This window comes from Eubalaena glacialis, chromosome 9 (genome assembly GCF_028564815.1).
Source record: "Eubalaena glacialis isolate mEubGla1 chromosome 9, mEubGla1.1.hap2.+ XY, whole genome shotgun sequence".
Classification (NCBI taxonomy): Eukaryota; Metazoa; Chordata; class Mammalia; order Artiodactyla; family Balaenidae; genus Eubalaena; species Eubalaena glacialis.
In genome coordinates this window covers 7,228,305-7,254,831 of record NC_083724.1, presented here as the reverse complement: position 1 = coordinate 7,254,831, position 26,527 = coordinate 7,228,305, and the positions used below count along the sequence as shown (strand labels likewise).

The 26,527-nt window shown below is 48.5% G+C and overlaps 1 protein-coding gene and 1 pseudogene across 6 annotated transcripts in view; both read left to right on the top strand.

Moving 5' to 3' along the window:
* Positions 1-130: 130 nt before the first annotated feature.
* Positions 131-26,527, top strand: part of USP20 (ubiquitin specific peptidase 20) — a 47,652-nt gene continuing 21,255 nt past the window's right edge. For 3 of the 6 annotated variants that reach the window (XM_061199776.1, XM_061199775.1, XM_061199771.1), the window contains exons 1-8: positions 134-211; positions 14,278-14,389; positions 16,890-16,986; positions 21,790-21,843; positions 23,512-23,574; positions 23,900-24,031; positions 25,234-25,330; positions 25,692-25,761. In XM_061199776.1, the coding sequence (XP_061055759.1) occupies positions 16,906-16,986; positions 21,790-21,843; positions 23,512-23,574; positions 23,900-24,031; positions 25,234-25,330; positions 25,692-25,761 (497 nt within the window). In that variant the 5' untranslated portion in view covers positions 134-211; positions 14,278-14,389; positions 16,890-16,905. The other 3 variants (XM_061199773.1, XM_061199774.1, XM_061199777.1) reach the window with 3 other exon arrangements.
* On the top strand, positions 138-11,460 carry LOC133097258 (septin-7-like; annotated as a pseudogene).

Below are 26,527 nucleotides of genomic sequence, written 5' to 3'. Positions count from 1 at the left end.
TGTCCGGCCCGGCCACAAGCCCTCCGGCCCCGCCCCTGGCCCACACCGTTCATCTGACCACGCCCCTACCCCTGGCGTCGGCCTCTTCCGATTGGGCGGCCGAAGGGGAGGAGGCGGGGCGCGGCCGGCCGGGCTTCATGACCCTGCGCTGCGCCGAGCCGCGGAAGGCGCGCTTGACTGACAGGCGGAGGTGGCGCGGCTGCTACGGCAGGTGAGTTCCGGGCCGCAGCCAGCTGCTTCAGGGGGCTGGGTCTCTCCGAGCAGGGGCGAGCACAGTCCAGCTACGGGCCGGCGGGGGCCTGGCCCTGCCTGGTACGCAGAACGCCGCGGCCAGGTGAGCTGAGCCTGGGACCGCCCCCCCCCGGCCGCCACCGCCCTGTCCCCTCCTCCGGCCGGCGCCCAGGGGATCCTCTCGGGCCCCAGCAGCCCACTTCGAGCCCCCAGGGGCTCGTTGCTTCTCCGGAACAGGGGCCGCTGTCTCTTTTATTTCTGCCTGGGCCTGACCCAGCGTTTAAAGCACACGTGTGGCGTCTCGGAGCGCTGACTTCTATTTCCCCGGGGTCTGGGCCCTGACGGGCACTTTTTTCTTTAGGGACAAAAGATGACCACTTCTTAGCGATGATGAATTAAAGTCCCAGCCCCGACTGCCCCTCTAATGATCTATTCCAGCCACTTCTCCCCGAGGAGAGTCGCGTCTGGTGTTTTGAACCCACCCGGGAGGGTTTGAGGGTAGAGGGTGCTTGCTGGCCGCTTCCCGGGACCTTCGGGGGCCTTGTTTTCGTCCTTTGTCACGAGGACTGTCTCTCCGGCCTCCGCCCCTTCTACCCGAGGATGCTGTGAGGATTAAGTTTATTTGAAAAAACAGGCATCAACAAACGCTTAGGATATACCTAAATGCATAAATAATGGCTTACGGGACGTCTAGAAAGCCCTTATTAGTTTTTCTTTTCTCAATATACTGTCTGTCCTTTCCTTAGCAAGAACTACCTCTTATTAAACACTTCTTATGTGGCAGGCACTGGACTCAGCATTATTTCATTGAACTCATCCAACAATCCTAGGAAGTAGATTCAGTTACTGTTTTTCATTTTGCAAATGAAGACACCAAGGCTCAGAGAGGCAGTATGTGCTTCAGGTAACACAGCTGGAAGGTGAAGCAGGAATCAGTCACAGGCCTACCTCTGCTGCACCTTGTGCACATAAGAGTTCAGTAAATGTTTACTGCGGGTTCCCTGTTCCGGAAGACCATTCTGAAGCAGGGCAGCATTTCTGGAATGCCTTACTTTTCTCTGGAACAGTCTCCTTGGAGGTGGTTGTTCTCTTCCTTGGAGTGAGACAAATAGTAGACTCAGGACTTGTTGGAACAGCCTTTTGGCTTTGATGAAAAGCCGTAGTTTAAAAGCCTCCAAGTCCTGCCCTCTGCAGCCTGGTTCAGCCAAACCCAGATGCACATGGAATCACTGGGCACCTTGTCCGTGGCGGCTGAAGGAGAGGCTCCTTGGGAATTGCTGCAGGAACCCAGGGAGTCGACGTCTGCAGCTCTCACGCTCTCAGAGTTGGCTCCGATTTTGCCCTCCCAGCAGCGCTCCCACTGGGGGTACTGGACAGCACTAAGGGGAGGGCCACAAGGCCAAGGACATTTCTGGATCCTCCTCATCTGACATCCCGGGGAGGACCATCTGGTACAGATGCACTGTCCCCGCTGGTCAAGACCAGAGTGCCCACTGATAACCTCCTGGGCTGTAGCAGATCCAATTGAGGCTTGTTTAGCAAAAGTCATGCTGAAAAGTGGCAGCTGTGAATCTGGCAGCGTGTGGCTGGGCTGAGGGGCTGCAGATCCTCTGAGTTCTGCTGGGCCTTTTTGGGGATGGGATGAAACTGCTTCTCAGAGGGAGCCTGTGGGAAATCTGGGTTCTCTTCAGTTCAGAGATAGACCATGTCTTAGTTTGGTTTGAGAGCTTGGTTCCTGAAGGAAATGTCCAGGTTTGGCTTGGGTTTGGGTTAGTGTGCTGGCTCCTTTCTGGAGCCAGGTGAAATGTGGGCCTGTGTCAGTGAGCATTAATGTCTTTGGGATCCAGCAAAATGATTGCAGTTCACAGCCTGGCCATAGTAAGTATTCAGTGAATGTTTGTTAGACTGGTTTACTTATTCAGCAGCTACTTACTGAGCTTTCAGTATATGGAGCAGGCACTGTTTTAGGTGCTTGAAAAACATCAGGGGGCAAAAGAGACTAAAGACCCCTGAACTAGTGGACTTTGTGTTCTGATAACATGATAAGTATGTAAAGTATGTTAGAAGGTGATGCCATGGAAACAGAAAAAAATAGAGCAAGGCAAGGGAATCAGGGGTGGGAGGGAGGATTGACTTGCTAATTTAAGTTGGTGTTCTGGTTTGCGGTTTGGTCGGTAACATGACAAAGCAGTGGAATGAATTATAGGCCCTGGGTTCAAGTTCCAGTTCTGCCAGGTTGCTGTGTGAGTCTGGCCAGGAACCTTCCCTTCTCTGAGCCAGTTTCCCCACCAGAGTCCCTGCTGTGCCGTTTACTGGCTGTGTGACCTTGGCATGAACCTCTCTGATCCTTTCCTGCTTGGTGGTTTTAGGGGTCCTAGTCTGAGTTTCTGCTTAGACCTACTCCAGGGTTTGCAGCTTCTCAGTGACCGTGGCCAGTCACTGCCTCCCGCCTGTTAAGCCCCAGGGACTGCCAGCGTGGGGCAGCCACAAACCCCATTAACAGACTCTTGTGGACCCCGGAACAAAGTGCAGTACCAGGTTTCGGGCCGTGCAGAGATGTTATCCTAAACTTAAGGAATTTAAGTTGAGCAGAAAAATGCTGTGTGAAGAATGACTCAGAAGAGGTACTTGTGAGGGAGGCCAGGGGAAGCTACTCTGGGGGTGTGGGGGGGTGGGTTCAAGGATGTAAAGGTCATCCCCACTCCAGTCTGGCCAGGGCTGTTTGGGAGCTGGTAGAGCCGACAGTTCAGAGCACTGACTTTGGGGCAGGCAGTCCTGGGTTTGAATCCTGGCTCAGCTGCTCAGTAGCTGTGTGGCCCCCTGCCAGTCACTTCGCCTCTCTGAGCCTCCGTCTTTCCTCCTTTAGTGATGGAGGTGGAGATGGATTTAGTTCTCAATGTTGCCCGACCTCCAGAGCGGTTGTGAGGATTTAGTGAGGTCTGGTAGTACCCGTTCCAGTACACAGGGCCGCTCCGGGCGGCGGCAGGCAGGGCTTGGCAGGGAAGGAGGTTTGAGGGTCCTGCTTTGAGAGTCGGAAAGATGGTGGACTCAGTGAATTAAGACTGGTTAAAGGAAGGGATGTATCTGGGATTTGGGGAAGATGGGGTTGCTTGGAAGTAGAATGGAGAGAAGGCACGAGGGAGGGAAGAGGTACGTGTTCTGTGGGGCGGAGGGCAGCATGGAGGGGTGTGGGCACAGGTGTGTGGGGTGTGGAGTGGCCAGTGTGGTGAGGATCAGGGCAGGTGGGGTCCTTGCGCTGGGGGCGGGCTTGGTAGCATCACCTTCCCATCCTGAGGAACTGGGCTCTTAGGTGGCAGGAGGATGTAGCCAGAACCCCTAGGAAAGTGATGAGTAATGGGCACCTGAGGCCTGGTCGCAGCAGCTCTGCCAGGCCCAGATGTGCTGCCTCACTGCCTGCGCTCCTGCACGGGGTTGAGGTGGGTTACTTTCCCTGTCACTCCGTGCAGGCCCCAGGGAGGGGGAACGTGCCTGCCCTTATTCAGGATGAAGCATCTTGGAAGTCTCATCCGGGGCCTGCAACGGGTGGGCTCAGTGCCAGACCTACCGGCCTGCCTCCTTTCTTCCTGCTTTCTCGTCCCCGAGAGAGGAGGTGGGTCTGGTGGGTCAGGAGGGAGAGGTGCCCTGGGCTCGCTGTAGTGGAGGCGCAACCCCTCTGGCTGGCATCTCGGGTGCTGGCTGTGGGGCGTTGATTCCCAACAGCACAGCGGAGCCGCGGCTCTCAAGAGGGCCCATTCCCTCATCCAGGCCTCTCAGCAGTGCAGGTATCTTTCCCTTTCAGTCTTTATTAAACGCCTGCTGTGTGCACTCCATTTATTTGCACAGAGGGAAGGGTGGGAAGGGCTGTGAAGGTGGACCCCACCTGGCTCACTTCCCACTGCACCGCTTCCTTGCTCTGTGGTCTCAGGCAAATGGCTTCCCATCTCGGAGCCTCCGTTCTTCCTCCATAAGATGAGAAACAGCGGTCCTTACCCAAGAGTGTGTAGTGAAGTGCCGGGCATCGTGCCTAGCTCAGAGCAGGCACTCGAGCTTCAGCTGTTGAGTTAGGGTTACCTTTTCTGAAAGACCCCTCCCTGCTCCCACCTTAAGTGAATTAAAGGGACTCTTTCAAAAGTGTCTATTTTGAAAAACATCAAACTTATAGAAAAGTAAAAAGAATAATAAAATGAAATCCCATTTATACCCTTCACCTGTATTCACCGATTATAAATATGTTTGCCTTGTTTACTGTCTATATATTTATACACTCATTATCACCAGAATCGGTATTGCCGATCTATTTAAGAGTAAGTTGCAGATATCATGACCCTTTGCCCCTAAACATTTCAGGAGGAATTATCTAAGAACAAGGACACTGTAATACGTAACCAGAAAATGGTTTTCATCTTCAGAAACTTTAACATTGATATAATACTCTATCAGTTTCCCAGGGCTGCCATAAAGACCACAGACTGGGTGGCTTAAACAACAGAAATTTATTTTCTCACAGTTCTGGAGGCTGGAGGTCCAAGATAAAGATGTCAGCAGATTTGGTTTCTTCTGAGGCCTCTCCTTGACTTGTAGACGGTGACCTTCTTGCTGTGTCCTCACATGGTCTTTTCTCTGGGTGCATCCTTGGTGCCTCCTTGTGTATCCAAATTTCCTCCTCTTATAAGGACACCAGTCAGGTTGGATTAAGGCCCACCCTAAAGACCTCATTGAACTTAATTACCTCTTTAAAGACCTTATCTCCCAATAAGATTACATTCTGAGGTACTGGAGGTTAGGACTTCAACATATGAATTGGTGGGGGGACACAATTGGGTCCATAACAAATACTGTTATCTAATATGTAGTCCATATTCAAATGTGTCAGTTGTTCCACTAATGTCCTTTTCCCCATTGATCCAGGATCCAATTTTGTCAAGTCTTTTTAGTGCCTTTTCTCTGGAACAGTTTCTCAGCCTGTGTTGAGAAAGGGAATTGATTTGCCCAGAAGTAGAGGTGCTGGCTGCCTTGGGACAGGAACCCTACTTAAGGATTTGCTCCATTCCCTTGGGTCTCTTTTCAGGGCTTTACTTTGATGTCAAAAGCACCAGGAGGTGAGCTTGGATCTTTAAAAGCGTCACCGAGAGCCAGAACTGCGTTAGTCACCTGCTGTGTGTCATACTTGGTGGACATTATACATTTCTCGGCTGGGCTGGTCGGCCTGCACTGTCCTGGGCAATGGAGCCCTCAGTGAAAAGCCGATGCAGGACATGCAACTTAACGTTCCTACCAATCTCAGTTTCCAGATCTATAAAACATGGCCAGTAACACAATTTATAGTACTAAGCATTTTTTGAACTTTGTTGCTGTGCAGATAAATACAAACTCTGAGCCGCCCTGCAAGCCCAAGTGATCAGAAGTCATTAAATCCTTCCTATGCATTGTCCCGCGTCATCCTCTCAGTTACCCTCGTGGCTGTCTTTGTCCCCATTTTCCTGGATGAGGAAACTGAGGGTTGGGTGATTTAGCTAAAGATACACAGCTTGCAAGTGACAAGAGCAAGGAGCCGAATGCAGGGCTAGCTGTCTCCATAATCGCCTTGTGTGATTACAGACAACTCCGGGGATGATGGGTGTGGAGCAACTGACCTGTAGTAAGAGCGCAGTGGAAGGTGGCTCCCGTTAGTAATTATAGCATCCCTTGTGGCTGCACACAGGTGCCCTGGTGTTGAAACAGGGAACTCTGTGCCCCATGAGGACAGGGCCCGGGCCTGGCTTCTTTCCCATCACCCTAAGGAGGTCAGTGTTGTTTGGGGACCAAGATAAAACAAAATGAAAATTTTTAGATGGCTAGGATCAGTAAAGTATGATCCTTGCAGACTCATGCACTTCAGATGTTTCAGGTCCTGCGTGGAATATTAAGCACCCAAGGTTTTTGGTACTACCACTTGACGTTTTCCTGCATGTAAACTGATTTTTTAAAACTTGAAGTATAGTTGATTTACAATGTCGTGTTAGTTTCAGGTGTATAGCACAGTGATTCAGTTATACATACATATATAGGTGTACATAGGTATATATATATGTGTGTATGTAGGTATATATAGGTGTGTTTATATATATATGTATGTATTTTTCAGATTCTTTTCTTTTATAGGTTACTACAAAATATTGAGTATAGTTCCCTGTGCTATACAGTAGGTCCTTGTTGGTTATCTATTTTATATAGTAGGGTGTGTATATTAATCCCAACCTCCTAATTTCCCCTTTGGTAACCATAAGTTTGTTTTCTATGTTTGTGGGTCTATTTGTATAAAATGATTTTTAACCATTAACTTTTTTTTTTTTAATTATTATTAATTTATTTATTTTTGGCTGTGTTGGGTCTTCGTTTCTGTGCGAGGGCTTTCTCCAGTTGCGGCAAGCGGGGGCCACTCTTCATCGCGGTGCGCGGGCCTCTCACTATCGTGGCCTCTGTTGTTGCAGAGCACAGGCTCCAGATGCGCAGCCTCAGTAGTTGTGGCTCACGGGCCTAGTTGCTCCGCGGCATGTGGGATCTTCCCAGACCAGGGCTCGAACCCGTGTCCCCTGCATCGGCAGGCAGATTCTCAACCACTGCGCCACCAGGGAAGCCCCTAACCATTAACTTTTTAACTAATGTTAGTAAACCTTAAACTTTCTATGTTGCTCATACACTGATGGGAGGCAGGTAAATTTATATAATCTTTCTGGAGGAAAATTTGTCAATATATATCTAGTGCCTTCAAAACAAACTTACTTTTGACCCAGTAATTTTTCCTGTGGTCAAAGATGTAGTCAAAGATTTATATTCTAAAATATTCCTCACTGCCATATATCTAATAACAAAACACATACACACACACATACACACACAAATATCCTAAGTGTCCAACAGTAGGAGAATGGTTAAGTAAGGTATTGTAGAGCTTAAATTGTATGTGGTGTAATGTTATTCAGCCACTAGAAATGAAGTTGTTGAAAAGAAATCTAGTGACGTGGGAAACGTATATAATATAAACCAAAAAAATCTGTATACAAACTATATCTGTTATAGTCTGGTTTAGTTTTAAAATTTATATATTTATACATACGAATAAGACTTACCAAAGCAGTAACCAAATTTTTTTCTGTATAGAAGGATTACAGGTGATTTTTATTTCATTTTATGTTTGTCTGTGTCTTCCAGCTGCTATGGAGGTGTATATTAATTTCATTAAAACCAAACAAAAACGCCGTTTTCTCTTTGCAGGATAGGTAGGAGAAGATGAAAATTTTTAATCCAGCGCAGAAGTTCATGAGGCAAAAACAAAGGCGTTAAGAGCAAATCTTCTTCCGAATGAGTCACAGGGTGAAGCGTTGTACTTTCAAGCCATCCAGGTGGCGGCTGAAGCACTTCCTCTGCTGGGGCTTCCGGGACCCCTCAGGTGCTGCTGCCCCTCTCTGAAATGGCCCTCAAGTGTCCAGTTCACACTCTGTGGGCCTGGAGAGCTCCAAGGGATGAGGTTCTCCTCCCCCAGGGTGCTCTCAGGAGTCTGCAGAGATGCACGGGCAGTCGCGAGAGGGGCAGCCCCACATACCGAAGAGGCCGGACACATGCGCCTCTTATTTTCGAAACTTTAAAAATTATACTTAAAAGTAACCTATTAGGGTCTACGTTACAAAAGCAACACAAATTCATTGCAGAAAATGCAGACGAGCAAAAAGGAGGAAAAAAAATCACTTGACTCCATCCTCCCAGAGATGAGGAGAGCACCCTTTCTGTAGGTGCAAAAACAAAATTATTTTACCAAAGTGGAAGTTTACTATAACAGCGTTTTATAGCTTTTTGACTTTTTTTTCCTTTTCCATTATGGTTTATTACAGGATATTGAATATCGTTTCTGTGCTCTACAGTAGGACCTTATTTATCCATTCTATGTATAGTAGTTTGCATCTGTATAGCTTTTTGACTTCCGATTCATTCAGCAAATATTTACTGAGAAGTTACTGTGTTCCAGGTGCTGTTTCAGGTATTTGGGATACAACAGTGCATAAAACAGATCCCTGCCCTTAGGGGACTCACATTCTTGAGGAAAGATAGGAATTAGATAAACAAACAAACAAACAAACCAAAAAAACCCGGCAGTCTAGTGGTTAGGACTCTGCGCTTCCACTGCAGGGTACCTGGGTTCGATCCCTGGTTGGGAACTAAGATCCTGCCTGCTGTATAGTGTGGCCAAAAAAAAAAAAAAAAAAGGATAAATGACCAAAAGGATTATAGAGCATGCCAAGTATGGGCCAGGATGGACAGAAGGCCTTTCTCGAAAGAGAGTAGCGGGGTAGGGTGGGACTGCCTTCAGCAGGGTGGCCAGGGGACCTGGTCAGGGGACAGTGAAGCTGAGACCTGAAGGATGAGAGAGGGAGAGATACAGTGAGCAGCATGGCAAGGCACCAGTGGGGACCAGTGTCTTTCCTGGTCATTGAGTATTTTACTTCATTATACCCCGTCCCAGATTTTTCAAATTTTTTTTAATGGTGTCATACTATATGTATTCTTCTGCAACTTATTTAAAAGTTATTGTATTTTAGTTTTAAAATGTCAGTAGAATACATATAACATAAAATGTACCGTCTTAATCAGTTTTTAGTGTACAGTTCGCTGGCGTTAAGTATATGCACAATGTTATGCAACCGTCACCACCATCCATCTCCAGAACTTTTCCATCTCCCCAAGCTGAAGCTCTGCACCCACAGATCAACTCCCCATTCTCCCTACCCCTGACAACCATCATTCTACTGTCTGTCTCTATGGATTTGACTCCTCTAGGGGCCTCATATAGGTAGAGTCGTACAGTATTTGTCCTTTTGTGTCCGGCTTATTTCATTTCACGTAATGTCATCTAAAACATTCCAAGACCATAGAAAGTTCTCTCTTGCCTCTTTGCAGTGTAGTCTTACCTTCTGCCCCAGGCAACTACTGATCCAGTTTCTATCACTGCAGATTAGTTTCATCTGTTTTGAAATTTCATAAAAGTAGAATCACATAATGTGTACTTTTTTGTTTCTTTGACTTCTTTTGCTCAGTTTAATGTTTCTGGAATTGATTCATGTTGCTGTGTGTATCAGTAGGTCTTTCTAATGCCATGTATTATTCTATGATATGAAAATACCAATAGTTTGCTTCAGTTCCCTGTTTGTTGGACATTTAGGGTCTTTCCAATTTTTGGCTATTATGTATAAAGCTATTATGAGTGTCTGTGTACAAGTCTTTGTGTAGATGCATGATTTCATTTCTCCTGGGAAAATATCTAAGAGAGGAATTGCAGGATCCTATGACAAGTACAAGCTTAACTTTGTAGGAAACTGCTAAACTATTTTCCAAAGCTTTTTATACCGCTTAACACTCCTATCAGAATATATGAGAATTCCTTTAAAAATTCAGCAACAGCTGGTAACGTAGGTTATTAGTTTTAGATATTCTTGGGTGTGTGAGATGTTATCTCATGGTTTTAACTTGCATGTCTCTGATGGCAGATGACGTTGAGTGTGCTTTCATGGGCTCGTTGGCCGTTCTTACTTGGTGAAGTATCTGTTCAATCATTGGTCCGTTTAACAAAATTGGACCATTTATCCTTTTGGGAGTTGTAAGAGTTCTTTATATATTTTGGATATTTGTCAGATACAGGTTTCGTGAACATTTTCTCCCAGGCTGTAGCTTGCCTTTTCATTTTCTTAACAGCATCTTTTGAAAAGAAAAAGTTTTAATTTTGAAAAAGTCCAGTTCATCAATGTTTCCTTTTATGACTAATGCCTTTTGTGTCCTGAGACCTTCGCCAGCTTCAAAGTCGCCAAGATTTTCTCCTGTTTTTTCCTCTAGAAGTTTCAGAGTTTTAATTTGTTTGTTTAAAGTCAGTGATCCGGAGAACTGGCGGGCTGTTCCGTGCCCAGGCTGGTCCTGGAGGGGCTGTTGGTCAACGGGAGGGTCAGGGTGAGGTCCGGGGCTGTGGTGGAGGGGAGGTCAGCCGCAGCACCGTGGTGGCTCAGCAGACGGACCTTGAGGGCTCCACGGGGTTTGCAGATCTCCCACATCAAGTATACAGCAATCAGTGAAGAGAGCGGTTGAATTCACACTTAGGGTTCTACATTAACCAACTCGTTATTCCTCATGGATTTGTATTCTCCAGAGCATCCAGGTCCTTCCATAGAATAAAAAAGACCATATAGGTGGAACAATCCAAAGTTTTCTTCAAAGAAGGTGGTGTTCAGTTGCTGCTCACAATAGTTGATGCCCTGGGGTTTGGAGATGCAGTCGGTCATAGTAACTGCTGACAGCCTGTTACTGACTGCATTGATAGTACATGCGAGGACCACCTAAGTGCAGAATCTCGAGGGAACAGATGTTAGATGCTGGACAACAAGATGCAGTGTTGTTTACACTTCGTTGCTCCTTCAAGACATGGACTTCAACCATTGGATATCGAGTTTATGAAGTGTTTGCATGAAAAAGTGAGTATTATCCCACTTACTGCCAAAGCTCACACCAGAGAAGTGCCAACAGTTTAGAAAACAGATGATGAAAGAAACCCAAGACTATAAAATTAAAATACGTGAATTTCCAGAAACAGATGATGATGAAGAAGAAAAACTTGTTAAAAACATGGAGGACCGTTTACCTCTTGCTGTGGAAGGTGGCAATACTGTCATCAAGGTTAATGGCAAAAGGGTCAGAGCAAGGCGGTATCCTTGGGGTATTGCTGAAGTTAAAAGTGGTGAACATTGGGATTTGACAATTCTAAGAAATATGTTGCTAAGAACATACATGCAGGACTTGAAAAATGTTATTGGTAATGTGCGCTATGAGAACTACAGAAGCAGAAAACCTGCAGCTGTGACTTACAATGGAGTTGATAACAACAAGAACAAAAGACAGCTTCCTAAGAGGCCCCTGGCACAAATGGAAGAAGAAAGAAGGGAGCGTGTAGCTAAGATGAAGTCGGAGATGGAGCAGGTGTTGGAGATGAAGGCCAAAGAAAAAGTTCAAAAGCTGAAGGACTCTGAAGCTGAGCTCCAGCGGCGCCATGAGCAAATGAAAAAGAATTTGGAAGCACTGCACAAAGAATTAGAGGAAAAATGTCATCAATTTGAAGATGAGAAAGCAAACTGGAAAGCTCAACAGTGTACTTTCGAACAACCAAACTCTTTGAGAACCATGGAAAAGAATGAGAAGAAAGGGAAGATCTTTTAAACCCTCTACTGACCACTAATTACATAAAGTCTGTGATTCATTTCTAAATAATTTTTGTATACGATATGTAGGGTAGGGGTTAAAGTTCATTTTTTTTTACCATATGGATATCATTGTTCCAGTACCATTTGTTGAAAAGACCATCTTTTGCCCATTGAATTATATCAGTACCTTGGGATTTCCCTGGTGGTCCAGTGGGTAAGACTCCACGCTCCCAATGCAGGGGAAGCAGGTTCTATCCCTGGTCAGGGAACTACATCCCGCATGCCACAACTAAGAGTCTGCATGCCGCGGCTAGGAAGTCTGCACGCCACAACTAAGACTTGGCACAGCCAAAATTAAATAATAATAATAATAATAATGAATTATATCAGTATCTTTGTTGGAAATCAATTGACAACAAATGTGTGGGTCTAGAACTCTCTACTCTGTTCCCTTGAGCTGTATGTCTGTGTTTGAGCCCATGCCACACTGACTTGATTACTGTAGCTTTATAGAAAGTCTTAAGTCAAGTGGTATAAGTCTTCCAACTTTGTTCTTTTCAAAAATTGTTTTGGCTATTCTAGGTCTTTTGCTTTTCCCTATAAATTTTATATTTTTTAATGAAAAAAAGTTATTTATTTATTTATTTATTTAGACTGTGTTGGGTCTTCATTGCTGTGCACGGGCTTTCTCTAGTTGTGGCGAGCAGGGGCTACTCTTCATTGCAGCGCGTGGGCTTCTCATTGCGGTGGCTTGTCTTGTGGAGTACGGGCTCTAGGCGTGTGGGCTTCAGTAGTTGCGGCACGCGGACCCTAGGGTGCGGGGGCTTCAGTAGTGGCGGCACACAGGCTCTAGGGCACACGGGCTTCAGTAGTTGTGGCACACGGGCTCAGTAGCTGTGGCTTGTGGGCTCTACAGCACAGGCTCAGTAGTTGTGGCGCATGGGCTTAGTTGCTTCACGGCATGTGGGATCTTCCTGGACCAGGGATTGAACCCGTGTCCCCCGCATTGGCAGGAGGATTCTTAACCACTGCACCACCAGGGAAGTCCCCTTATAAATTTTAGAATCAGCTCGGCAATTTCTACAAACAAACCTGCTGGGATTTTGATTGAGATTACATTGAATCTGTAGATCAATTTGGGGAGAACGGACATCTTAACAATATTAAGTGTGCTAGTCCATGAACATGGTATATCTCTCCATTTATTGAAATCTAATTTAATTTCTTGGATAGGAAGATTCAACATTCATCATCATTTTCAATGGCAACGTAGTACAACAGTGTACGGTTGTGTTATTATTTATCCAATTGCCTATTGTTGTTCACTTAGATTATGTCCAGTTTCCCCCCATTATAAACAGTGCTACAGTGGATGTCTTTGTCATTCTGTCTTTGCACACACCCTTGATGAATTACTGAGAGAAAATCTGGAGCCAAGTCAACCCTCTTGACTGTTCTTTGCTCTCTGCCTTACTTAAACTGGTGGGCATTTGTGTGCGGTGGAATGTGGAATGCCAGTGATCGGGCTTGCTTTTGGTGAGGCCCAGTGCACAGTGACTTAGAACAGGGGTCGGCTAACTGTGACAGCAGGCTGGGATTGTTTTGTCAGGCCCTCGAGCTAAGAATTTTTTTAAAACATATTTTTAATGGATTATAAAACAAAACAGAAACAAAGAAGAGTATGTGATGAAGATCTCTGTGGGCAGCAAAGCCTAAATACTTACTACCTGGGCCCTTATAGAAAAACTTTGCTGACCCCTGACTTAGAGTAAGGCTCTGCACTGGACAGACCTGATCAGGTCCCCGCCCACCCCGTACTAGCCCAGGATCGACCGTGGCCAAGTTCCTAGCTCCTTAAGCTCCAGTTCTGTTTCTTCATCTGTAAAACGGGCAGTGAGAGTACACAGAGGGTTGTCGGCCACAGGGCTTTTTTTTTTTTTTTTCTATCTGAAGTTGCAGGAAAGTAAGTAGTCTGATTGCACATGTGAGTCAAGAGTGGGCCTGTCACTGTCATCCTTGTCTGGGGCAATGTTCATGGCACTGGGCATCAAGCTCATAACCTGGCTCAGCCATCTAGCTGGAGAGATGGGGCACATACCAAAGATACTCAAAAAACCCACATACTGCAGCTTAAAATAGTGTGGAGCTGGCACCAATCCAGCGCACTTGGCCTCAGTGGAAACGAAAAACTAAAAATCTGGGTTCAAAGGAGGAGGACTGGAATTTAGAACCTTGAACCCTGTCCTTGTCATGTGACCATTTTAAATGATAGCTTCTAACTGCCTCTCCCTTTATGAACTGCCCACACCTGGGAAACTGTGGCCCACCAAGGAAGGGGGAGCATTGGTGACATGCGGACGAACCTGATTGTGTCTATCGCCTAGGGTCGGGGGTTCTGAGCAGTACAAAGTTCTTGGGAGGCTCAAAGGATGATCTGAGGGTCTCAGTGGCATTCCTGGAAGGGGTGGATCCTTCTGTCCATGGGGAGCAATAGTTGGAGAGGCCCCGTGGCCCTCTCCTGCAGATCCCTCCCTCGGGGATCACGAAGGTAACGCCCAGCAGTGACTAGTGAAGGGTCCAACACCCCCCAGGAGGGGCTGGTCCTGTTTGCCAGCTCCACCCAAGCCTTCTTCAACTGTCCCTTCAGTGGTGTGTTTTTATTGTCCCTGTGGATGGACTGGGGAGTGTGTCCAGCCTGTGGATACCCCAAATGTCCAAAAATTCACTTTTCCTCTCCCAGGAGGAATTCTGGGCTGTTTTTAGCCGCTGGTTGGTGCTAAGAGTGACTTTAAGGTAACGGAGCTACATGAGGTGTGCTGGTTTGTCCCTCTAGGTTCCCTGCCAGAGGCCTGCACTCACCCCGGCCCACTGCAGCCCGGCACTGTCGGCCGTCACCGGAGAATGCGGATGCTGGCCGCTTCCTGGGGCTGTCGCTTTGCACAAAGGTAGGCCCACAGCCTGCTCCACTCAGCTGTAGCCCTTCTGCACAGGCCAAGGAGGAAGTTTGGATTTTTCTTTTTAGGTGAAATAATGGAATTGTGGTTATGTTTGTTTGTTTTTACTTTTTCTTTTTTCAAGTCTCGTAGAAAAACATACACGGCTGAAATGACGTGGTATCTGGGATTTGCTGCAAAAAAAGAGGAAGTGGGAGGTTGAGATGAAGCAAGGTTGGCCATGGATTAATTGTGAAGCCAGGTGATGGGTACATGGGGGTGTGTTACACACTTCTGTCTGCATCTGCGTATTTACATTTTCCGTAAGTTCCAAAGAGAGAGCCTTAAGAGTCTGACCAGCTTGGGTTTCGGCCTTAGCCCTGGTGCTCCTGTTTGCAAGACCTGAGACCAGAAGTGTCCTCTTTCCTCATCTACAAAATGGGGCAAAACACAGCTGCCTCCAAGATTGCCGGGGGAAGTTTTCAGTGAAAGAATACACGGAAAGCACTTAGTCTGGGACCTGGCCCCTAATCAGTCCCAACCACTCCTGCTCTGGCTGGGAGTCCGGGCCACTTCACCCCCGGCTGACCATTTGGAGTGAGGAGGGGGCTTACAGGAGCGTGCCTGGGGGTGTCCGCCTCCCTCTGGTGGATGCACAGCCTGTGCCTTTGATTAAAGCACTTTTGGCTCCACCCACATCTTTGATTGGTTGGACCTTTCTTGGTAATAGTTTGGAGCTAGAATCAAAAGCCAGGTTCCTGGGCTTCCCTGGTGGCGCAGTGGTTGAGAATCCGCCTGCCAATGCAGCGGATACGGGTTCGAGCCCTGGTCTGGGAAGATCCCACATGCTGCGGAGCAACTAGGCCCGTGAGCCACAACTACTGAGCCTGCGCGTCTGGAGCCTGTGCCCCGCAACAAGAGAGGCCGCGACAGTGAAAGGCCCGTGCACTGCGATGAAGAGTGGCCCCCGCTTGCCGCAACTGGAGAAAGCCCTCGCACAGAGACGAAGACCCAACACAGTCAAATAAATAAATAAATAAATAAAAATTACATTAAAAAAAAAAAAACACTTTATTAAAAAAAAAAAAAAGCCAGGTTCCTGGGTACAATTTCTGCTAAAATACTGGGTTGTGGAAGCATTTACTTAGTTATTTCTTTTTAAACATTTTCTTTTGAAATAATTATAGATTCACAGTAAGTTGCCAAAAATGTGCTGGGAGGTCCCATGTACCTTTCACCCAGTGTCCCCCAGTGGTAACACATCTCTGGTGTATCTGTAACACAGTGTCATGACCAACAAAGTGACTGGTACAACCCACGGGGCTTATTCAGATTTCACCAGTTTTACCTGCACCCATTTGTGTGTATGAGGTAGGGGTGTGTGTGTGTGTGTGTGTGTGTGTGTGTGTTCAGTTCTGAGCAGTTTTACACACATGTAGAGCCACGTAACTACCACCACAGTCAAAATACAGAACTACCTATCACCACCAAGGAGTTCCCTCAAAGGAAGCATTTGTTTTTCAAAACAGAAATAGCTTTTTTCCTTCTGATTTAAAAAAAGAGAGAAATTATACACAGAAGAGTGTCAGGAAGGAAGTTTGCCACAGTATCATCAGCAATTTTACTTTCTACTTTGTACTTTTTTTTTTTAACATCATCTGAGTTTTGTTTTTATAATAAGCATGTATCATTGTAAAAAAACAACAAAGCTATTGTGAAATCTATCACCCAGATACACCACCGTTTGGTGCTTTAGTGAACATCTTTCAGACCTCTTCCTAGGTTGGTTTGCCCGCCCTTCTCTCTGACTTGCTCCTTCTCAGGAAACACTTTCTGGAGGAGCTTCTGCTCTGATGGCCTCCTCTAGTATCGTGGTGTTTAAGGATTCTTCTCTAAGTGGGGTTTCTCATAGGAAGTGAGATAAGTGGCCTCTGGGGCACCTGGCCTCTCAGAAGCTCTTGAGAAGAGGGGTCTTGCTTGCTTAGAGAAGACTGAGGTCAACATCTGCTTCTTGCCTTTCTACTTGGTTTTGAGATCCAGCCTCTCCACCCAGCCCTCTGCTGCCCCCTTGGGTAGAGTAGTCTCCAGGTCATGGGTCTGGTCTCTTTTAATAAAAGTACCACGGTTTTAGATTCCTTGACATGCAGCTTCCCCAATGTAGGCAGGACCCTTGCATCTTCCCTGTCGACACTTTTAATCATCACACCCAGCACTTGAATCCTAATCATCATCCCAGCACCTGCTCTCCCTGTGCCAGCCCTGTGCCAGGCGTTTGACGTATATTATCTTCATGAGTCCTCTGAGCAACCCATCAGGGTGGGTGTTATCTCCCTCCCCAGTTCTCAGGCAAGGAGGGTGAGGCTCAGAGAAGTTAAGTAGCTTCCCTGGGTCACCAGCTGGTATGTGTCAGAGCTGGGACTCGAGACCAAAGTGTGCACTTCACCACCTGCCTCCCCTGCCTCTGGCCAGCAGTGGCTGCCATTAACCCAGGATTCCTTGTGTTTTCTTGTAGGTAAGCCCAGGCCAGCATGGGGGACTCCAGGGACCTTTGCCCTCATCTTGACTCTGTAGGGGAGGTGACCAAAGAGGACTTGCTGCTCAAATCCAAGGTAAAGGGTCAGACCTTACGGGGCTGAGGCCCACACCCAGGGCCACCACATTCCTGGGGTACGAACATTTCTGAAGCAGCGGAAGAGCTGGCTCCTGACAGTCTCTGCTTGGCCTTTGCTGTAAATGGAAAAGCTGGCGTCTGTTTAGGAGGCCTTCCGGGGGCTGTGTCCTAACAGCCACTAACTACCATGTAGACCAGTCCATTTGGGAACACTGAATGCTCTGCCCATTAGTGGTTGGAGCAGGTGCAAGGCAGGGAATGAGTCAGACTCTGAGAGTCCACGGGCATTTTTGCACATGTGACCTGGGAAGGGCTCAGGGAGCCTCAAAGAGAGAAGATGGGCCACTTTGAATAGGGAAGATGTGTTGTTGTCTGTTTGTTAAGTTAAATTTTTTTAAATAGGTAACATGTGGTTCAAAAATGAAACAATGTAAGAAGAAAAATGTTAAGAAATACCCCCGCCCAGCTGCCCTGTGCCCACCTTCTCCATTCCACCCTCATGTAACCAGGGACATTAGTTTCTTTTGTATCTTTTCAGAGTTTCTTTATGGGAATACTTATTTTTCATTTTCCCCTTTATTACATAAAAGGTAGTGTACCGTAGCTATTTTTGTAACGTACTTTATTCACAGGGCAGTATATCTTGGAGCTCTTTGGCCTCGGCACATAGATCTCATGGTTTATCTTGAAGTTGCATCATATTCGTTGTGTGGACTCCATAGCTGATCCTCTGTGGGTGGACATCTGAGCCCTTTGCAGCCTTCTGCCAATACAGTGTCATTGAGTTCAGGGGCAGAGCCATGTGTAGGGGCCATTCCCAGAAGTGGGGGTGGGTCAGATTCCTAGACATATTTCCTTGTCTTCTTTCCAGGCACCTAATGCTGGTCGTTCAGCCTCCCTGCACCAGCAGGTTCTGGGTGGCTTTTGGCCTGAGCTGGTTTAGTCTGGGCCCGCGTGAGGGCGCGATTCTTCAAAGTACCCTTGGCTTCTTTTGAAGTAGTTTCACTGGCTGTTACTGAACCAAGTTTGTTTGCCCAGCATGCATCAAGCCAAACGCCAAGACACCGAGGTTTGCAGCAGAGAAAGGATTTATTCACAAGGCAGCCAAGTGAGGAGACGAGAGAACAAGTCTCAGGTCCACCTCCCCGAAGGCGAGGGGCTTGGGGTATTTATGGGATAAAGAAGCAGGGTGGTCTTAGGCGTGGGGAAAGGTGAGGTAATCAGTGTTCTGCGCAGGTGTTATCTGAGTTACATCCTTCTTCCTGGGATGTGTGTTCAAAAATGGAGGCGCCTAGCATGATCTGAGGGTGGAGTTTTTGGCCCTCTGACGACAAAAGGTCATTCGTCGGACACCTACGTAGGCCCAGTTTTAGGGTCAGTGGTCCCAACCAGTCTAAGCCAGCTCAAACTGGACAAGAGCTGACTCCAAGTTTCTGAAAAACAGCTTAAGCCCCTATTCCTATAGTGACCCATGCATCAGAGCTGTTAGAGCTGTTATCTGTAGGGGTTGTTAAGGAGTCTTGTGATATATAGGCTACGCAAAGCTTGGAGGGTATGCAATTTGAGAAAAATAATTAAAACAAGCTTGCTCAGTGAAGGCAGGCTCAAAGCAGAGGGGCTTTTTAAGGAGCTGTTTCCTTAGCTGCTATTCTGTAAGACAAGTTCAATTTCTGTTAATCACCAATTTCTGTTAACCCTAAGGGGCACAGTTTCAGTGTGGTCAGGAGGAAGGGTAGAGCAAGGCTCTGGTGCATTTGCACTGTCTAATGCTGGGTCTCTTCCTGAGTCTGCACAAAGGAATAAGTGAGACAAACTGAGAGGATTTCTCAGGGAATCTGAGAGCAGGGAGGAGATCAACGAGGTGGGAAGAGGGAGGCAAAACATGGAAAGACTGGGCTGGGACTTGGTAGCCTTTTGGAAATCTACAAAATGAAACTAATGTTGTTTTAAAATACCCAGAAGGGGCTTCCCTGGTGGCACAGTGGTTAAGAATCCGCCTGCCAATGCAGGGGACACGGGTTCGAGCCCTGGTCCGGGAAGATCCCACATGCTGTGGAGCAACTAAGCCCGTGCGCCACAACTACTGAGCCTGCGCTCTAGAGCCCGTGAGCCACACAGCTACTGAGCCCACGTGCCACAACTACTGAAGCCTGCGTGCCCAACGCAGCCATAAATAAATAAATAAATAATAAATAATAAACAAACAAATAAATAAAATTTATAAAATAAAATAAAATACCCAGAAGGGGCAAGGATTGAACAGGTAGCTCAAAATGGAGGAAATGCAAGTGGCCAAGAAACTCTTGAAAAAAGATGCCTGACTTCCCTGATGGTTAAGGATTTTGCCAGAGAAAACAACATGACCCCATTTTCAGATGGGCAAAGCAGAAGTTGCTCTCACTCAGAGCTGACCAAGGGAGGGAAGTAGACCAGGCGTGGTAGTGGGGTTAGGCATTACTGTGACTTTAGGGGTGCATTTCCACCTCTGGGAGTTTATCTAGTAGAAATGTAGTACCAGTTACAAATACAGCAGTGTTTACTGAGCATTATTTGTAAAAGGAAAATACTGGTGGCAGTCTGCATATTCATCAAGAAGGGAATGAGTGAACAGATTGTGGTGTCTGTGCCCATAGTGTGTGCCACCATGCACTTATTGCAAAGAATGAGATGTGGTCTCTGTGTACAGACTAGAAGGATGACCACAAATAGGTGACAAAAGCCTGTTACCGAAAAATTTGTATAGTATGATCTTTTTTTTAAAATTATTTATTTATTTATTTATTTATTTATTTATTTTTTATGGCTGTGTTGGGTCTTCATTTCTGCGCGAGGGCTTTCTCTAGTTGCGGCAAGCGGGGACCACTCTTCATCGCGGTGCGCGGGCCTCTCACTATCGCGGCCTCTCTTGTTGCGGAGCACAGGCTCCAGACGCGCAGGCTCAGTAGTTGTGGCTCACGCGCCCAGTTGCTCCACAGCATGTGGGATCTTCCCAGACCAGGGCTTGAACCCGTGTCCCCTGCATTGGCAGGCAGACTCTCAACCACTGCGCCACCAGGGAAGCCCTGATCTTATTTTTGCTAGAAATCACACACACCCCCCATCTATGCATATATGTTTATATAAGAAGATATGGAGGGATATACTTCAAATTATTACAGCATATATGTATTGCATATAATATACTACACATTATATACAGAATATATGTATTGTATATAATATACTACACATTATATACAGTGTATGTGTATCATTTAAATTGTTAACCATACAATACTTTTATCATTCAAATGACTGAAATGAAAAAAAAAAAACTTGGCAAGATGGGAGTGAACTGTGAAATCAGACAATCACAAAAGAGATGACAGATTTGGAAAGGTCAAGAGCTGTGACTTTGAGTCCACTAAGCAGACTGATCTCCAGCCAGCCGTAGCATCCTTAGCAAGAGACCCTAAATCACAGATTGCAAATCTCTGCCCTGTTGTGTGGGATGAGCTGTGTCACCTCCACCCTAGTGAGAGTCCCACATTCAGGCTCTTTACAAACAGCCAAAACCTGGGCTTAGTGAGACGAAGAAGTTCCCATGGAGGCCTGGGGGTCGACGTGGTCACCCTTGGGAGGAAACTGGGAAGTTTGATGACCCCGGCTCCTCAGCTTCCCCTTCTGACTCTGCTCTGTAGGGTCATGACCTCTCTGAGCCGCAGTTTCTCATCTTACGAAGGGGATCTTGATGGGACCTGCTGCACAGACTGTGCTGGGGATTACATGAGTAAGGTGTAAAAAACTTAGCTGGTTGCTTGGACCGTTGTGATCCCTCACCAGAGGTCAGCTCTCACTCTGATTAAGTACTCTGTAACTGCTACCAGCGCTTAGAATTCATCTCACAACTGGCAGAGACACGTTGGGTATTGTGGAGGCTCAGTTGGGAATTGCTGTTCTAGACAGGCACAGACAAAATTACTTAGGACAGTTTAAATTATAACAAAGAGACCCTGAGATACAGTGGCTTAAATGAGATAGAAGTTTACTTTTCTCTCACTGAACAGTCCAGATGTAGGTAGCACTGATAGAGTGGCTCTGCCATTCTCAACACATGGCTTTCATCTCCAGGTCCAAAGTGGTTGGTTCACTTCCTGCCATCACATCTGCATTCCAGCCAATGGAAAGAGGAGAAAGAGCAAGGGTTATGCAAAACTCAGAAGTGGCACATGCCGCTTTTTGCTGTCATACTATTGACTAGAACTGAGCCCCATGATCACAGCGGGGGCTGGGACACATAGTCTGCAGCTGGCTGGCCATGTGCTCAGCCTAAATTCATGGATTCTTTTATAAAGCAGGGAGGAGAGATATTGGTAGACAAGAAGCAGGCTCTGTCATCCAGACCACCAGAAACCTGGGTGTTTTCTGTGGTCAGCAAATATATTGATCTCCTGATTTGTACCAGGCTCTCTGTGAAGTCGCAGGGGTAGGCAAAACAGACCATCCTTCTTTCATGGAGCCCATAGTCTAGGTGGGGAGAAAGGCTTGAATAAATAAATGCAACGAAGGAAGAGTAGAAGGTGTGTTGAGGGAGCATATTATGGCGTCTGTTTATTTAGGCTTTAAATGATCGTATTGAAAATGTTTTTACAGGCACATGATAAAACAAAATTCAAACAATAAAATTTAAAGTGCCCCTGTGGGCCAGCGAGGGCCTTTCTGAGGCAAAGCCTCTAAGCTGAGACCTTCAGGTGTGTCTGTCAGTGCACATCCAACAGGCCGCTCACACCCTTCTCTTCCTCTCTCTCCGCACCTCACACAGGGCACCTGTCAGTCATGCGGTGTTTCCGGACCCAACCTGTGGGCCTGTCTCCAGGTAAAGTATCCTTGCAGCTGTCTGGGGTGGGGAGCTGGGTCCAGACTCTGGGATGGGAACATCCGTCCCCCATGGGCACGGCCGGGAACCTTGGGCGGGGACACAGGGCATGGATGTCTCGGGTGTGGTTCCCAAGCCCAAGCCAAGAGAGCCCCAGAGTCTGCGAGCCCCCGGGCTGGCTGCCCTGGCAGCCATTAAAGATGCCAAGAGGAGAAAGCAAGTTGGAGAAGACTCTGGACTGAATGATCCCATTGGCATTAAAGGCAAAGTTCTGTCCTTTGTGTGTGTGTGTGTGTGTGTGTGTGTGTGTGTGTGTGTGTGTGTGTGTGTGTGTGTGTGAGACAATGTAGCATCTTGGCTCTGAGCCCTGGCCTGGGCCTTCGTTTCCCTGTCTATAAAGTAGAGGCCACCATACTGATAACTACCCCCACCTTGCAGACCCACCTTAGGGTAGAATTTGATGAGATGATGCCTGTGATGGTCTTAACAGGGTGTGTGGCGGGTAGACAGTGTCCAGGAAAATCTGGTCCTGATTATTACTGCTTACCAAAAAGAGTAACAGTAGATGTACCAACACGTGACAGTTTTCTCTGGGGGGTAGAATTATGGGTAATTCATTTTTCTTTGTAACTTTGTAGTGTTTTCCAACTTTTCTACAAGTATGTATTGCATTTTATAGTCATACTAAAAATGGCTGTTACTTAAAATTTCTTTGAAAACAAATCCAAGGAGAAACAAAAAAGCCCACAGGGGTGAAAATACCATAGTTCAAGTCTATCTTTGCAGAAGACATAGGACCGCCCACGGGGCTTTGGCCTCCTCCTTTTGGGCCTGTTGCTCAGTGTAAAATACACTGCAAGACACCGTCTGGGCCCCCAGGGGACAGCAAGAAGTGTGAGGCGTGGTCTTACCTCCCGGGAGCCCACAGGCCCCCCAGAGAGACAGAGACGGACCTGACGCAGAAAGTGGCACGTCCTTTATGACGCAGCCCAAAGGTCATTTCCTTGAAAGGTCCTCACCAGCCTGTGCAGTGCTGACCACAGCTGCAAATGACACCAAAGCACTCCTGCGGAGAAGCAGGCTGATCGCTGGGGCGGAGGCCCACAGAGGAGAGACACTTGAGCTGGGCCTTGGGAGCTGGGTGGATTTGGGAGAGGAGAGTGCCAGGCCAGAGGCAGGTCACCAGGGACGCTGAGGGGCATGGGGTGCGCACCGGGCCCCAGCCGCCTCTGCCCGATTCAGTGTTCCCCATTAGAAAATGGCTGTGAGGCCCAGTCTCCCCACCCAAAGTGTGGGTCCCGATAACTGGCCCCTCAGGAAGTGGGGTTTTGGTGAAAAAGGGACAAGTGGAGGGGGAGAGGGTCTGGGCGCCAAGCAGCCAGGCCTCAGCTTTGCCCGGATCTGGCTGCGACCCTGCCTGGCTTCTTGCAGGAGAGCAGCAGCTCAGGGCACACTGCCCGTGTCGCTCAGAGGCGGGGGCAGCTGTGTGGTGGCCATCCCTGCCCAGTGCGGACCTTGGCTGTGCAAACCTGTGTTCCTGCAGGGCGGCAGGGCCTCGGTGCCTGTGGGTCCTGTTGGGTGGAGACGGGCACTGGCTCGCTGTGCTGGCAGCGTCCTCTTGGCCGCCCCATCCATCCGCTCTCCCTTCCTCTCCACCCCCCTCCCCAGGTCGCCTGCTCCTACGTTGGCTGCGGAGAATCCTTCGCTGACCACAGCACCATCCACGCGCAGGTGAGCGTGGTGGCCGGGAGCACGGGTGCTGCGGTCTGACAGCCCAGAGTTCAAACCCCAGCTTCGGCCGCCCTCAGAGCCATCTACCGCTCTGGGCTTCAGTGGTTATATGTGTAAAATGGGAAGAATCACGGCGAAGAAGCAAGAGAGAATGCTGCTGCAGCCCCTGGCACTCCTGGCCTGTGGGGGGAGCGGGTCCTGAGCTTCTAGGCCTCTGACCCGATGGGGCTTTTTCCTGAGGCCGGAGAGCTCCCGCAGCCCTGAGGCAGGCCTGGGGCACCCGTCAGGCCACTGTATCCTTCAGATGTTGCGTCTTGCCCTCTAGGCCAAAAAGCACAACCTGACAGTGAACCTGACCACGTTCCGGGTGTGGTGCTACGCCTGTGAGAAGGAGGTGTTCCTGGAGCCTCGGCTGGCGGCCCAGCCGCCAGGCCCCTCGCCCAAGTTCTCAGAGCAGGTGAGCGGGTGCGGGCGCCAGCCGAGGAGATGCCCAGGAGGGCAGGGCGGTGGGTCCCCGACGGCGTCCGTTCCTGCCCAGCGTTCCCAGCTGGCTTTGAGGAGCTCGTGTCAGCTAATGCCCGCTGAGCCCCAGCCCTGTGTCAGGGCCCGGAGACACAGAGGTGAGTGGAAGGAGGGCGGCCCTCCCTCAGGGAGTTTGTAGGCCTCGGGTGAGCCCAGGGCCGTGGGGCGGGGCACACCCTCCCTGGCCTATGGAGCGCCCCTGGTGATGATCCTGCAGCCACCTCTGGGGGAAACGCCCGGAAACCTCCCGCCCCCCACCAGGCAAGGCACACGCAGGGCGCTGAGCAGCCCTTAAAGGAGGCAGGCGGGCGAGCCCAGCCCGGAGCCGGCCTCGGGGAGCAGTCAGAGAGCCGGCCCTGGAGCCCCGGGAGGCCAGGCGTGTGTGCGCGTGTGTGTGTGTGTGTGTGTGTGTGTGTGTGGAGGCCAGGCGTGTCTGCGTGCGTGTGTGCGTGTATGTGTGTGTGTGTGGAGGCCAGGCGTGTCTGCATGTGTGTGTGTGTGTGTGGAGGGCAGGTGTGTCTGCGTGCGTGTGTGTGCGTGTGTGTGTGTGTGTGTGTGTGGAGGCCAGGCGTGTCTGCGTGTGTGTGTGTGTGTGTGGAGGCCAGGCGTGTCTGTGTGTGTGCAGTGCTGTCTTCTCCACGTTGGACAGTGGCCATCACGTAATGGGTGCTTGATAAGTGTATATGGAGTACGTTTGTGGACATGGTAGATATTTATGATTTTTTACACAAAAGGCTCTGAAGAAGTATATACAAATCCTGTTTTGAGGGTGTATGTGTATTAACAGTTAAAATGCTACATAGATAAGATAGACTATCAACAGTGGTTGTCTCAGGAAAGTTGGACTGCCTGTTTTTTCTGTGTTTCTGTTTTTTCCCAAATTTATTATAAATAAATTAAATTATTAGTACTCATTATTGTAAGTAAAATACAAGTCACGGAGTTCCCAGGGCAAGGCCACCAATGCCCTCTCTTTCCACGGTGTCCTCGGCTCAGATGGGCTGCCTCAGTGCAGGCTGGGGGGCTGGGCTTCTCCCCCGACCCTGAACCCCAGCGGGGGAGGCACATGGGCCTCTGACCCCAACCCCTCTCCCTCCTCACCCCCCTCGTTTTCCTCACTCTGGTTCTCGAACTCAGGACTCTGTGCTGCCCTCCCACCCTCTGAAAGCTGTCCCCATTGCTGTGGCTGACGAAGGAGAGTCCGAGTCAGAGGACGATGACCTCAAACCGCGAGGTAACGGCTGCGCTGCCTGGGCAGGGCGGGGTGGCCTGTGGGGCACGAGGGCTTCCCTGGGGCGCCAGCCGCTGCCCTCAGCCCCATACAGCCGTGTGCCCCTGGGCGGGCCGGCCCCTCTGCACCCAGGCCGCTGCCCCTGCTCGGTGCTGACGGTGGGCTGGGCTGGGCAGAGGGCGGAGGGTAGAGGGGTCCGTGGGTTCCATACACTACGGTAACCAGAGCTGCTGGGGGTGGAACCACGTCAGCGGACTCGGCAGGTTTCCGGGGTGGGTCCTGGGGGCTCAGAACCATCCTCTGCGGGTTCCTGCCGGCTCGAGATGCTCACCTTCCCCTTCCTTTGTGTGCGCTGGTCTCCCAGGCCTCACGGGCATGAAGAACCTTGGCAACTCCTGCTACATGAACGCGGCCCTGCAGGCCCTGTCCAATTGGTAGGTTGCGCCTCATCTGGGAGTTGGGGCCCCCAAGCCAGGTTCTGTACGTTGCCCACAGAAGCCTGTATATGGATACACATCAAAATGCCCCAAACCACACATGCCCTCTGACCCAGCAATCCCTCCTGTTGGAATTTATCCTAAGGAGGTACCCTGAGATGTTGAGAAAGCTGTCTGTGCAATGAGGTTCATCATTCTGCTGTTTACTGGAAACAACTTAAAAATTGATAAAATCATAAATTTATTGTAGGGCAGCCTTACAGTGAGTTCAGGAAAAAATGGTGCAGGACAATATTTATTAAAAAGGGGAGGAGTTCAGAATATGATAAGTAGGAAAAAGGAGGTTATAAACCTTTGTTTGGTGCAATCCCATTTTGGAGGGAAAATATTATTTTCCATCTAGGATAGGGTGTCCACTCCCTGAGGCTGGGACATCTCCTATTCCTGGCACTCAGGGTCTCCCACCTAGTAGGGGTTCAATATGTGTGTGTGTGTGTGTGTGTGTGTGTGTGTGTGTGAGCGTGTGAGAGAGAAGGAAGGAGGGATGGGGGATATGCATGCATAGAAAAGTCTAGAAGGATATGCCCCCAGATCTACAGAGTAGCTATCCTCACGTAGTAGGATTAAGGTCAATTATTATTGTTTGCTTAGTATTTTTAAATTTTTCTACAGTAAATGAGTATTTCTTATGTAATAAGATAACAAAAACAAAGAAAAGGGGAGTGGGGGAGATGCTTTTGGGCTCAGGAAGGTTTCCAAGGAG